At 42.0% G+C, this 14,066-nt stretch overlaps 3 protein-coding genes across 5 annotated transcripts in view; 1 reads left to right on the top strand and 2 right to left on the bottom strand.

Moving 5' to 3' along the window:
- Positions 1-3,114, top strand: part of crocc (ciliary rootlet coiled-coil, rootletin) — a 29,465-nt gene extending 26,351 nt beyond the window's left edge. For all 3 annotated transcript variants that reach the window (XM_074635298.1, XM_074635291.1, XM_074635283.1), the window contains 2 exons: positions 1,942-2,115; positions 2,237-3,114. In XM_074635298.1, the coding sequence (XP_074491399.1) occupies positions 1,942-2,115; positions 2,237-2,323 (261 nt within the window). In that variant the 3' untranslated portion in view covers positions 2,324-3,114. The remainder of the gene's footprint in view (positions 1-1,941; positions 2,116-2,236) is intronic.
- Positions 3,115-3,219: 105 nt separating this feature from the next.
- Positions 3,220-10,726, bottom strand: mfap2 (microfibril associated protein 2). The gene is made up of 9 exons (XM_074635326.1): positions 10,589-10,726; positions 8,730-8,791; positions 6,870-6,917; positions 6,455-6,481; positions 6,286-6,366; positions 6,158-6,199; positions 5,979-6,066; positions 4,101-4,174; positions 3,220-4,019 (listed from the first exon to the last, which is right to left on the bottom strand). Exons 2-9 carry the CDS (start codon positions 8,758-8,760, stop codon positions 3,916-3,918), a joined length of 495 nt encoding a protein of 164 aa, XP_074491427.1. The 5' UTR covers positions 8,761-8,791; positions 10,589-10,726; the 3' UTR covers positions 3,220-3,915.
- Positions 10,727-12,476: 1,750 nt separating this feature from the next.
- sdhb (succinate dehydrogenase complex, subunit B, iron sulfur (Ip)) overlaps positions 12,477-14,066 on the bottom strand; it is a 5,844-nt gene continuing 4,254 nt past the window's right edge. Inside the window, exons 5-8 of the mRNA XM_074635066.1 lie at positions 13,557-13,673; positions 13,364-13,465; positions 13,141-13,263; positions 12,477-13,038 (exon numbers count right to left, since the gene is read on the bottom strand). Coding sequence (XP_074491167.1) covers positions 12,958-13,038; positions 13,141-13,263; positions 13,364-13,465; positions 13,557-13,673 — 423 coding nt within the window. The 3' untranslated portion in view covers positions 12,477-12,957. The remainder of the gene's footprint in view (positions 13,039-13,140; positions 13,264-13,363; positions 13,466-13,556; positions 13,674-14,066) is intronic.

Raw genomic sequence — 14,066 nt, 5'->3', positions numbered from 1 at the left:
GCTAAATACACTGATTTTGAACCACAGTATGTCATTAGTATGTGAGGTAACCATTCTATTGTGTAAAATAAAAAACCCTGAACTAGAGCTGAAAGTGAGCAGAGAGAAGTAGAGCCTGTGCACGTTGTGTCATTAAACTAGAAACAAGATACATGTTGGAAGTTCCTCTGCCGGGGGCCATCAACCATTTGTTAGAGGACCTTCTCCAGACCAATAAACATCACAGGTGTTAGCTGTCTCAGAAATGTGAACAACAACAACAGATTTGGGATGTTTACTCATCTCTAAATGATGCGACTAACGACATGATCATTAAATGTTCCAGTTAGTCTATATTTAACCAGTTACGTCATTTGTTCAGCATCTCGTAGCATCATGTAGATATTTTTCCAATTTCTGCCAAAAATGTTTCCTTAAAGGACCAGAGTGTAACATTTCAGGGATCTACTGGCAGAAATATAATATTAATAACTATGTTTTCATTAGTGTATAATCACCTGAAGCTAAGAATACTTGTGTTTTCATTAGCACAGAATGAGCCCGTCATATCTACATAGGGAGCGGGTCTTCTTCACGGAGTCCGTCATGTTGCTCCACCATGTTTCTACAGTAGCCCAGAACGGACAAACCAAACTCTGGCTCTAGAGAGAGCCTTTCGCGTTTTTACGTTACCTGAAGGCCACCGTATAGGGAGGCTAATTTTTTATGTTTTTTTAACTGATAACCGACCCTCGTTAACCGATTATTAACCGTTAACCGACAAGAATTAGTGCGTCTTATGTAGCGGTGCACCAGCTGCAGTGTATGAGCACAACAGACAACTGAGTCCCCAGTCGGTGAGAGTTAATGTAGCCGCCACGGCGCTGCATGTAGTGCACATTTAGTTTAACGTTAGCTGCGAGGTTGTCAGCTGTGTGTCAGCCCGGCCAAAAAATAGCGAGTGTCCGACAGACCGTGCGTGTGTGTGGCGGCGGTGAGTGTGAGGTTGTCGGTGGCGTTATAGCTATGAACGTAGCTGTAGCAGTGTGTGTAACGTTTATTTGTTGGTGAATAAATTAAGGTGGACCAGCTTTTCTCCTTAAAGTGACGAGCCGCTCCTCTGAGTTTTGCTCAGCTTTTTATTTAATTTTAATATTTATTTTAACCGTTTAACCGATAGCGTTAACCGGTTGAAATTCTTAATGTCGGTTAACGGTTAATTGTTAACATCCCTACCATCGTAGTTCTCCGACACGATTGTGAAGCTGCGTTAACGTGAGCCGCAGAGTGTAAAAAAACGTGATTACCGCCAGCCGCCGTTTGACTTCCGTTGCTCCTAAAGTAGTGTTATTATGGTAAGGATGGCCTCTGAGCGAAGCAAATGCTGTTACCACGGTTTTGCACTCGGCAGCTCACGTTACCGCAGTCTTGGAAAGGGAGGAGTGAGCGGAGGGATACTCAGTTGGTTGCAATCTGCAACCACACCGCTAGATGCTGCCAAATCCTACACACTGTCCCTTTAAGAGGCTCTCAAAAGAGAGGTACATAAATGTCCTGAACAATATCAAACCATTTCTTTTCCCCTAGAGGACGTTCTTTACACAAATTTCTTGCCATTTTGCAGACTACAAGTACACTTTTCTTTGTACTGTATGACCTCTTTAATATTCCCTGTAGGTACATCACAGCACAGTTGCTAGGAAAGGCCGATCCCATAATGTCTTTTATGGCTGCATTTACATTGTTCCAGAAAAGCTTTAGTTAAGTGCATTTCCAGAAAACATGAGTTTGGTTTTCCTACAACTTGGTTGTTGGGTGGTTCACTGTCTGCTTTTGATCTGCGTTTTCTACATAAACTGGCCTGAGATTCGGTATCCTGCCAGACTTTCTGTCCTTTTCCTTTGTGTTAACATGTGTGTGTGTTTGTGTGTGTGTGTGTGTGTGTGTGTGTGTTTTGAGTAGACTCAGCTGGCTGAGACGGAGCAGTCACACAGTCTGTGTGAGAGTTTGGCGAGGCAGCGTGACGAGGCCCAGCGGGAGGCGGAGAGACTGAGGACCAGCTTCAGGGACGTGGAGCGAACGCTGGGAGCCAGAGAGCGAGCTCACCGACACAGAGTCAAAGGCATGGAGGAGCAGGTACACACATCATGATGTAGTAAAGTCTTCCTCAGGTTAAACCTTTTACACTTTTCACTGCCTGCTACATTTGAGTGAGCTGGTTTGAGGTGTAATAAAATGTAGTTTTGTATCACTGCAGGTGTCCACCCTGAAGGAGCAGCTGCAACAAGAGATGAAACGGCGACAACCTTCTCTTCCAAACTCCCTGTTGTCGGTAGGAAAGTGAGATAAAACTTAAAACCAGAAGCACCAGCACATCTAATCCAGGGAAGATCCACTCATCATGAACTGAAAAGCAATATTTACTCTCACATTCCTACAAGTATTCATAGTCTAACTGCTGTTTAAAATACAATTTGTTTTACTTTGTGACACTGAAATGAAGACACAGTGTTTTATTGAACACTTAACCTGCAGCACACACTCCGCTAATGACAGGCGAAGGGGAACTGGAGCGACGTGATTCAGCAGCTGCGCTGAAAACGCCAGCAGCCTGCTGATTACTGGCAACCATCTGTACTTGATCCTTGCTCAACATCTTCCCAAACTTCCTGCTCGTATTCAAGAAGAAAACCAAAATCACCGCAAAGGATTCTCCTCCAGACAGAATCTGGATGTAGTGCAGGAACGGAAAGCTGCCAGTTTGGCCTCGATTCCTCCACATTTATATGAACAGTTGAGGACACTAAGAGGAGGAAAGGAAGGTCTTCACCGTGTGCGAGTGCCAGGAAACAAATTAATAATGAAGGAGCTGCACTGTATTTTCTCTCGGACACAGATTTGACTGATTATGTGTTGTATAGACGGCTTTATAACTGAAACAGAGACCGTAAGGCACTACAGTATGATGGTAAACTTACAGTATATGTTTTTATTAGTTTTACTAGGTGTATATACTTTGTACTTACTGTATAAAAGGCTGACAGACATGATTAATAGCTGCAATATGACTTGTATGGACAATACACATGGAGGCCACATGTCTGCAGGAGAATAAACCCACTGTGTGCTCCATAATTCATGTCTTTCGTAAATACCTTTCAACGCACCGAGCTGCAGCCTCAGATTATGTTACAGTGATGACTCACGTTTGACTCAATCACACACCGAACAGCTGTAGTTAAAAAAAAAAAGTTTATTTTTTTTTCTCAGTCTTTATAGTGACAGTTTTACAAAGCAGTAGTACAGAGGCCGTTTTTTGAGATGCCTTTTTAAAGCACTTGTCGCCACTGTAATATATTTATATAAAGCTTGCTGCTTGGTTGCTATAAGCACAGATCCAGGTGGCAGTAGTACAAAAACTGAGGTCACTCACCACCTGTTTCTTCACACATCTCATGATTTATTATGGCTGGATATTGATTATTGTTTTGTCTGATGTCAGTGCACAGTGGCCGCCATCGATGAGTCGATCATCATGAGAATGACTGCTTTTCAACACAAGTACAGTAACACATCAACAAACACAAAGCATGAGATTAATACGGTACAATATGCCAAAAACAAAATAGAAAAAAGATGTTCCGCAGTTTTATGTGCATCTCTAATCTTTTTTTTAGCACCAGTGTGATGATTTTATAGCACCAGTGATTTATACAATCATCAATGTTCTTTGGAGTATATTCATCCATACACACAGGATCTACTGGGCAGACATACATGACAACAACAAAAGTGCTTTTCGCACAGGAGTAATAAGTTGTACAGGAAGAGTCAAAGTGAGGAGGAGGAGGAGTAACTGGGAGGAAGAGGAGGTGGATGAGTGGTAGTAAAAGCGGCAGTATCTGGGCAGGTAGTGTCCCTGATCTCTGTACTCAATCAGCAGCCACCACAGCTCTTCCCACAGCTTCCTCCTATTGATTGACACTGGCCGCTCAGCGCCGCCACGCCGCAGCGAGAGAACTGGTCACGACACATGTCCGCTAAACACACAGAGGCTCAGAGTTAAAATAACAAGTCTAATGCACACACAAAAACACACATGCAGAATACACTGAACGCACCTCTGATCAGCTCTTCATGTGCACAAACAGTCCTCACGCAGACCTCCTTGTTGATGACGTACACCCGTCGCAAACTTAATGGAAACACACGTAGAGAGTCATCTTCATATCAGTCAAAACTATACTTAGATAATAAGTCAGACAATATTGTGTATTTTTCTTGCTGTCAACTAAAAACACATCAATGGGTCACACTGTTAAACTGGGTGACATGTTCCTTCATTACGATAAACACGGACACTGTAGTTTATCATAACACAGTCCCACATACACCGTCCTGCTGCTGTAAAAATTCACTACAGCACCAAATATGTATTAATCCGCAGCTGAAAATAGTCCCCAACAAATACAGTATTTACTCCTGTTTGCTAAAGACTACAGTGCCCCGCTGTTTTAGGATATAACTGAGCCTTTTTTTAAGAATAGAACTATGTAGTGGTGAACTGTTTTTAAAGATTTACATCCTCAGTAGGAACAAATTGGCTCGGGACTGAGTGTAGCGGGCTCAGTGTGAAAGCTAGGGTGAAGATACTGGTATCATATGAAACTTAAGGAATCAAGTGGTACAAACCATGCCATGTTAGCTTGTCGGGAAGAACGCTAAATAACGCTCCAAAGTTACGCTAAGTTTTGGCGAGGAAAAACTGGCATGGCCATTTTCAAAAGGGTCTCTTGACCTCTGACCTCAAGATATGTGAATGAGAACAGAGTAAAAAGTATACCTTATTAGATAAAATAGATGTTGATAAACTGCTTAAGTTTCAGTTAAAAAAAGGTAATAACTCACAATATATCTTATTACAATGCTCAGCATGTCGCAAAATGTTTAAAATCGCAATAAGAGTCCCATCCCGAGCAGATAGGGTAGACAAGTTGGGGTGAGTTGATAAATGAACCAACATTGTTGGTTTTAGTATTTTCATGGGATTTTATGACAATAAGAAATATCCTTATCCTTACTGGTACTTTAAATTTACAGGACAACCAAACAGCGATTTAGCCTTTTCCTACACATTTTTACATCTACACTGTAGAAACATAAAATGCTGCTGTAGCTAAACGGTGTTGAGTAGTCACATAAATGCATTGTACTTCCAAAAGTCCTATATTTACCTCACTGATATTTGTAGACCAAAACTCATGCATTGTCTATGAGTAAAGTATACCAATAAATTATATAAATACTGACTTTTTAACTCTCATTTTGCAAGTTGTTTGGAGAAGATTCGTTTTGGAGATTGATAGAGAATTTTGAGATGTATTAGAAGCAGTTTCAATAATTAAAGGTGACATATCATGCTCGTTTTCAGGTTCATGCTTGTATTTTGGGCTTCTACTAGAACATGTTTACATACTTTAATGTTAAAAAAACGCATTATTTTTCTCATACTGTCCGTCTGAATACACCTGTATTCATGCTCTGTCTGAAACGCTCCGTTTTAGCGCATTTCAACGGATACATTTCAACAGCTTGGGTCCATGTATACATCCGTCAGTTTGTGTCATTCACATACACTGCAACAGGAAATAAACTGGGACACATTTAGTATGTTTACGTTTAAAACTGTGAAATGGTCTAAATATTGTAAATTTGTGACATCACAAATGGACAGAAATCCTAACAGCTTGTTTCAAACGCACAGTTTCTTAATACGGGCTGTGTGTATTTCTCCATAGATTGAGTGTTTTGATACCTTTGACAATATTTATATATCACTTAAACCTGCTTTATAATATAAAAGACATGAACATTTCTCTTTTTACAATATGGTACCTTTAAGGGAAAGTCTGAGATGGAGTTACAGCAAATGACTACAAACATCACAGAGGTTTTGACTGATAGAAGGGACAAAGAGATAATGTCATTTCAGTGCGTACCTGTAGAAGCAGAGAGCGTTGAGGCACTGCTTGCATGGCTTGTGAACAGAGTAGAGTCTGGTGCAGGGATACTGCTCCTCTCTGCAATCTGGAAATCAAACACACAGCAAAATGATATCTCCACTCAAACTAAACAACGGATTATCTGTCCTCTCTTTCTTCTCTATGGGTTTTCTTACCGAGAGGGCCGGGCTCTGTGGGCTCCGTCTCCGAATCGGTCTCTGATGTTCACATGGAAAACAGATTAACAAATGAGTTGTAGACACAATATCATGACTCAGACAGCAGGAGAGTTCAGCAGATATACCTGATTTTTCTGGGCGGACCACAGGCTCCAGTCGGACCTGCTGCTGGTAGGTTCCAGGGAGAGAGTCATGATTTTCAGAGTCTGGACAAGAAGGAGAGGAATTATAAAATACACTGATGTTTAAGTAGAACATCAAGAAACATATTATATGAACCTGAAAAGGCTTTACCTGGAAAATAATCTAGCCCATAGTCGTCTGTGAAGCCATAAAATAAGCAGGAGAGAAAATAGTTTCATGAGGTCAACATTGTGAAACCAATTACAGTCAGTACAACAAGCACTGCACCATATAAAATAAACCACCTGCACGTCAAAACAGAACAAAACAAGCAGTTTGCGAGGGTGTAATGCACGACTTCATATGAAAGATGTTTAAAAATAATGACATGCAGAGTGGTCAAAGTGCTATTTACAACAGTTGCTATGCTGGTGGTAAATAACAAAGTGAGGAGAAGCGAACTCCTCGAGGCTAGGTGACACATCAGAGGACAACAAGAAATGGAGAACAGATGTGCAGCAGAGCTCCGATATAAACCGATGCTGAGCTGGAACAATCAAGGCCAATATTCTCTTAACGAACTCACCCAGAAAAGGATACCGTTCCTGGTACTGAGCCTGGGCGAGCAGCAGAACTGTTGATGTTTCACAACAATAAAGTAATCACAAAAGATGGGGTGATGAGTGAAATACAGGGGAGGGAAACACAGGAATTACTTTGAATACTGTAACTGAGTACCTTTATTATACACTAGTACTTTTTTCAGGTGTTTTTTCTCAATTCTACTTTTGATTTTGAAATTGCTTTTGTTTTAACACTGTCTTTATTGATTTTCAATATTAGACAAGGGCAAAAAAAATATACAAATTAATTAATAAAGAAATAAAATAAATAATAATAATGAAAAAGAAAATGAAAAAGAAAAACATGGCAACAGATTAAAAAAATATAATTGATATAATAATAATAATATATATGTAATAATAATAAATAATGGGATAAAATATAAGAAAGTTATAGTAATATTAATAATAAATTATAATTATGATAAATAAATACATGTATTAAAATAAAATCTTACATTGTACTCTTTCTCAAAAGATAGAAAAATGCAACCCTCGGGGGTTTTGCTGCCACAGCTGTACTTGGTCTGGTATGACCAGTTATGGTGGCTATAGTTTGCTAATGTTTGCATACATAAGCTGGATATTGTGTAATTGACATTATGTGATATTGTTACACTACTTTTTTAGCATTTACCATTATCCAGTAACTGACACCTGCAGCCACAGTTAGCAAAAGTTACATGAAGTCACCAGAAAAAGAGTTTATTGAATTGAGCCATGTTGTGCTTTATTGCTTTTTAATATAGCTTGTCAAACTTAACTATAACTAAACTATAATAACTTTTGCTGCTCAAACATTCCTGGCACTGGGCCTGGTACTGCCGGGATAATGGAAAAATGCTAAAACGTAGTGTAACAGTAGCACATGACATAATGTCAGTGAAGTGACTCAGAAATATCAGTTAAGCAACAATAAAATACACTACTGGTCACACCAGACCAAGTAACGCTTTAGCATCAAAAACCCAGCTGTAACAGAGTGACAGCGTGTTTTATTTTGTTATGAATTCAACTTTTCATTTCTGAATGATGTTCTCCTCCCAACTTGTCACATACCGCCGCTTTGTCACGGACCTTGGTGTCACTTTAGGATTAGGCAACAAAACCACTATAGTTAGGTTTACAAAAGAAATAAATGGTTGGGCTTAAAACTACCACGTTTGTTCAGTGAAAATGACACTGAACGTTGTGAACACGAGACACGAACGAACAGCTGATTGTAACGTAACTGGATGAAAGCCTTGTGTTTGTTGTGTTAAACTATGCCACCCTGGCGCACTTTCTCGGAGCGAGTTAATAGAACGCCCGATGCGTTTCATACCGGCGCTAAAGGGTGCCTTGTGCGTTGGTATCTAACGGCTAACGGCCGTGACAAAGCCTCAGTATTTGTCGCCCTGGGAATGAGAACAGGCTGTATCTGGATGTGCCATTTCTTCTGCTTTAAGGCCAAAACAAATCAGGTAAATATTCTATTTTAGTTTGCCTCATTGACCTTTGACCTCATGAGGAAGTCTGAGGAGGGAAACTGTCTTGTTAAAAAAAAAAATCAGTCACAAATTGTAGCGATGAACTGGAGAGTGATCGGTTAGTTGCTTGGTTGGTGTATTTATCTTTGGATAGAGCCAGGCCAGCTGTTTACAGTGTTTTTGCTGAGCTAAGCTACCTGCCTGTAGATTCGTATTTATCGTACAAACATGAGAGTGGTATCGATCTTCTCGTCTAACTCTCAGAAAGAAAGTGAAAACCTTAACGTTCAAGTTTAGTAATGAATATTTCAATTTAAGATTTGAAAGCAGGTTTTCTGGGTTGGTTGCAGTTACCTGGCATGCAGATGAGCAGGAGGACTCTCATGGTCTCTGTGGGAGGTAGACTGACTTTAACACTGGAGGGGAGGTGAACAGAGTATTAATCAAAACAGAGCAACATGAGTGGAGTAAAGCTTAATGCTGGATATTCATCTGAACCCTCTTCTCCTCCTCTCTTTCCCCCCTTGCCCTTCGTCACCTCTCCAACCCCCCACTGCTCTCCCCTCTCCTCCCCCCCTCCATTGGCCCCAAACAGCCACGGCAAGAGAAAGAGGGGGAGAAACCTCTGACAGCAAGAATGTGGCACGTCTGTCTTCCTAAGAACAATCTCTCTGTTTTCCTACTTTTCCTCGCTGCAGCAGACGGTCTCGGGGCTGCATTCCAGGAAAAGAAACAGCTAGAGGACCCCTCAACCCCACCCCTCTTCTCCCTCAGCTTTCTTCATCCCTCCCTCCCTCCTTCTCTCTCTCTCTCTCCCTCCGTCTGTCTGTCTCCACATCCTTCGTTTCCCTTCTGTCGCCCTCACTGGTCATTTCCTCAAAACCACCCCCCTCCTCCTCCTCCTCTTTTACCCCTTTTTCTTTCTTCTTCACTCCACCGAGCCTCTCAGGTTGAGTGAAAATGACATGTGGACAGAAAAACATGAACACTGACAGCATCACTGACCGTTACTTTTTTTTAAAGTCACACTGTGAAAGTGTTGCATACAGTAAAATCCATTACCTTAGCTTCCTGTAACACTCACTAAACTACTTTTCCACTTAGTGGAAAGTATGAATGCTCCTCCTCCGCTGCTGCAGCACTGCAGGCTGTTTCATACACACAACATGAAGCAGTTCATTTGTGCTTTTTTCACATCCTACACTGTCGACTTTCCTTTCTCTCTGGGACTGCATGCAGGCTTTTTTCTTTTTTTTTGTGAGGCCACAAAACGTGATTGAAACACGGTTTGCACAAGCTCTGCATGTGTATCAATAAATCAGTGAATGTGTGTGTGTGTTTGTGTACCAGCATCACACACACGCACACACACACACATTCTTCTTGTGCATCACAGTGGCTATCGGAAACCATATGTTTTCACAGCGCACATCTGGGAGCGATTAACCCCCCCTTCTCCCCATTGAGTCCTTCCCTTCCCAGCTACAGACCCCCATCTCCCCCACCTACACACACACACACACACACACACACACACACACACACACACACACACACACACACACACACACACACACACACACACACACACACACACACACACACACACACACACACTCATTAAGAGTTTCTGAGGACAGCAACAGGAGATGCAATGCTGTCATCCATTTTCCCCCTTTTGTTTTCATGCAACTATGACAAATAAATAAACAAAATCATCTTCCCATGTGCCCTCATCGACCCCCAGCCTCTGGAAGCAACGGATTTTTTTTCTGTCTGTGTGTATGTGTGTGTGTGTGTGTTTTCCCTCTTGGCACCCTCTCTCCATTATAGTGCCATTGCTGCAGGCTGAGCTGTGAAGTCCCTCCTCCTTCTTCTCTCCAGTGAAAACACAGGACCACATGTCAGCTCTCAACAGCCATTAACATACACGCAAATTATCCCACAATTATTCGGTCTACATTAAGCTGGACTGATAAACGCTTCGGGTGCTTTAATGTCCATGAAACATGGACCGGGCTGCATGCAATCTGTGCACATAACACACCTCACATCTCCTCTCAGTTTTTTCCTCCATAATTTTCAACCACTTAAAGTTGAGTCTTCTGAATTATCAGAGCCCACACATGCTTGAAATAAAAACAACAAAAGTAGGTCCAACTAAACTAGTTATAAAAATGCAAACACAAGACTTTTGGTTCAGAGTTTCTTACCCAACTTTGCTTCAGTTTGCTCCGACTATCCTTCAGCTCTCATGCGTCCTCTGAGTGCAGGAGGACCTCGCAGCGCCACATTGTACCACCCCGCATCTGTAGTCTCCTCCCCGTCCAGTCCCAGCCTCCAGCCCCCAGCCTCCAGCCTCCAGCCCCCGGCCCCCAGTTTCCAGCCCCCGGTCCCACCACCAACCCGCAACCAAACCACGGTGATCCCAAGACTGGCCACCTACAGGATCAAAAGTATCGATGAGCTGACCAAACATTAGAAGGTGCTGGTTGCCATCACCGTTGCTAGGTGACCTGGTGACCTTGGATACCAGCATGTCACCATTTGTCTTAGCAGCTGAGATGTGTAAACTAATCTAAATACAGCAGCAAATCACATTATGCATGGACAGTGTCTTATGTTTATTTTATTGTTATTAAGGTCACATTAGATTTTAAATGTCATATTAGGCCTTTTTAGTTATTGTTAAAGTGACTGTTTGTAACTTACAGAAATGCTTGTTAACAGCGACACCTGTGGCCGTAAAGTCAACGAAAGTTAGCGTCCTGCTCGCGCTTGCTCGCTCTACATAGACATGAACGAGCATCGCTCAAAACAGTGAGGCGACACACGTCAGCTAAAACCACAATATCCCTCTATATTTCACCTGCTTGGCAGTAATGTTAGCTGACCAGACGAAGGTCTCTCCATGAATCACTGCTGATCCTAGTGTTGGCTTTTCTTTTCCTGCCTCAGCCTCCGGGGCTGAAGCAGGAAGAGAAACGTTATCGTCTCCGACCGCGGCCGGAGGGAACAGGGGAGACACCGGTACCCGGTCGGAGACGATAACGTTTGTCGCTGCGGAGCCCCGTCACTTCACAAGACACGGAAAACCTCTGTTGGTCTGGAGGAGCTGCAGCATCTATGTCTACACAAACGTCCACTGTTCACTAGATATTCTCAGAGCTACGAAGTCCTCTGCAGTGTGTAGTGTGCGCGCGTGAACGTGAGGTGGAGCGAGAACAAGCGGTGTGTGTGAGTGAAGACAAGCAGGCAGCGGAGCGGTCTGAACAGCGTAGCCAAACGCGAGCGCACATGTGAAACCGACCCGGTAGATTTATACGTGTAACAAGTTACAAACAGTCCCTTTAAAAGAACAATTTTAATCACCCCATTTTAGTTTTTTGTGTAATTTTTAATCCGTTTAATCATCTTTTCTTTCCCTACTGCTCCAATCTCATCTTATTAAGTGTTTTTTCTTTGAATAATTATAATAAAATATTTGACTTATTTTGCAAACACGTCTCTGCCTCATCAGTAACGAGTCTATGTGCCTTATCCATTTACCAGAAAAGTATTCAAGGTTTTGTTTAGTATTTCCTGTAAGTCCCCAGGTGGTGGTGTCAGCTGGTCTACTTCCAACTTACTGTCCTCGCCACTCTTTGCCAAACAGGCATATTTAGACAGACAGTATGAGGAAGGTTTTTTGAACATCTTTTGGGTCTTTCACTTCAGGTCTAAGTGGATGTATTGCCTGTGAGAGACACCAGTGGTTTAGTGGTCGTTGATGAGGTGAGAGTACTACTAGGTAGATGGGTAGTAGGTTAACATAGAGGAAGTGGGTATGCTCTCCTATATACTGTATTCCAATGGCTTTTTGGCTGATAGCTGGGTACACTGTAAACTGACAGAAAACACCTGAACTAAACACATGATGAAACTCTTACAGAAACATCAACACTAATATCTGCCTGTGTGACAAGCTTCAACTAAACTCCGTGAAACTGCTGAAGTCATTTGAGGCTCTGTAAAATAGTGACATCTAGAGGACACTCCTACCGCTGTGGAAGTGTGTAGCCACATTTGTGACATCAAATAATAACCAATGAATACAGCTGCTGGCATTTCAACTATTTATTTTCCACCAAAACAAAGACAGTTGTTGGTATGTTGGAAGATCTAAGGGAACAAATACACTGTATGTGTTTGAAGCAATTGCTAACCTGAAAGCAGCAACAAGCTAAAAAAAAAATGTTTACACACGAGAAAATCTCATTGTTTAATATGCAGCATCACATCTCCCAAGTGCACAACCATGCACACAGTAGCGTTGAAGATAAATACCTCTATTATGGTACGTGTAAGACTCAGACACACACACTCTCTCGAGCATTCATACTGTACATGTGCGTTTATGTAACACCAAGTCCTCCAACCACACACACATTTCTGTGCAGAGAGTGGTAGTGGTGGTGGTGGTGGTGGTGGTGGTGGAGCTGACTGGTGTACTGGCCCCTTCAGACCTCAAAAAGCATTTTATAAAATCAATATATATTTCTTATCATGGAGGGAAAAGTTGTACAAGAGGACAACTGAGGTTTCAGACAGCAGCCGCCGCCTTGTCCTTGTATGTGGCCATCATCTTCTTGATCTCAGCGATTGCTTTCCCTGGGTTCAGGCCCTAAAACGAAGACCAGACAGATGAGAAAAGAGCAGTAAGAAGCAGCACATGTTGTCTGTATTCGAGGGGCACGAGATATACATGAAGCTGCAGGTGTGTTACCTTGGGGCAGGCTTTGGTGCAGTTCATGATGGTGTGGCAGCGGTAGAGGGAGAAAGGATCCTGCAGCTTGGCCAGGCGCTCCTCCGTGAACTCGTCTCGCGAGTCAATCATCCAACGATACGCCTGAGAGACGACAGCATGTAACCCATTAACTCTTCATTTTTTTTTAATGCAGATTCAGAATTTAGATCCTTTTAAAATGTTGATGTGCTCAGACACACACCTGCATCAGCACAGCGGGCCCGAGGTACTTGTCTCCGTTCCACCAGTAGCTGGGGCAGCTCGTACTGCAGCAAGCACACAGGATACATTCGTACAGCCCGTCCTAACACAGGAGGAAAACGCTATTTACTTTCATGGGACTTTTGAGAGCACTGGGAGACTTTTTATTTACCAAAATAAAAACAGTGGTGTACCAGTTTCTGTCTGTTCTCCACACTCTGCAGGTACTGCTCCTTCCCTTCATTTGAGTCATCCTTCTTCTTCAGGTACGGCTCGATAGACTTGTACTGGGCGTAGAAGTTACTCATGTCCTGCAAACATGATTGTACAATCAAGGATCCAGTTGACATACAAAGGTCAGAAATATATCTACAAAGAAGTGGGAAGTGTTAACTTAATATCACTGTAATATCCAGTGATATGTCACATTTAACCAGTTGTATAGCATGTGGAATTTTACCCACGAGTCTATAAATCAAAATGATCAATCTAAGCAGCAACATAAACACTTGCATTTGTTGCATATACACCAAATTCACCATGTACATATTTTTCAGAAGAATACAGAGGTAACTAAAAGTCTTTACTATCCATTACCGTGTTTTAGCTTCATTTAGTAATGTTAGAATTGGTTAAAATCATGAGGAAAGAACAAAACAGATTTGGGTGATCCGTGTTTGACACACAAACAGAAATTGATGGGA

This window comes from Sebastes fasciatus, chromosome 1 (genome assembly GCF_043250625.1).
Source record: "Sebastes fasciatus isolate fSebFas1 chromosome 1, fSebFas1.pri, whole genome shotgun sequence".
Taxonomy (NCBI): Eukaryota; Metazoa; Chordata; class Actinopteri; order Perciformes; family Sebastidae; genus Sebastes; species Sebastes fasciatus.
This window is presented reverse-complemented; position numbering and strand designations above follow the sequence as displayed.

Excerpts from the sequence above, each read along its gene's own strand:
- mfap2 (XM_074635326.1), bottom strand. The coding sequence starts at position 8,760 with ATGAGAGTCCTCCTGCTCATCTGCATGCCAG. Across the intron at positions 6,482-6,869 it reads GGAACGGTATCCTTTTCTGG|ACGACTATGGGCTAGATTAT; the intron begins GTGAGTTCGTTA and ends ATGGCTTCACAG. Across the intron at positions 4,020-4,100 it reads ACATGAAGAGCTGATCAGAG|CGGACATGTGTCGTGACCAG; the intron begins GTGCGTTCAGTG and ends CTGTGTGTTTAG.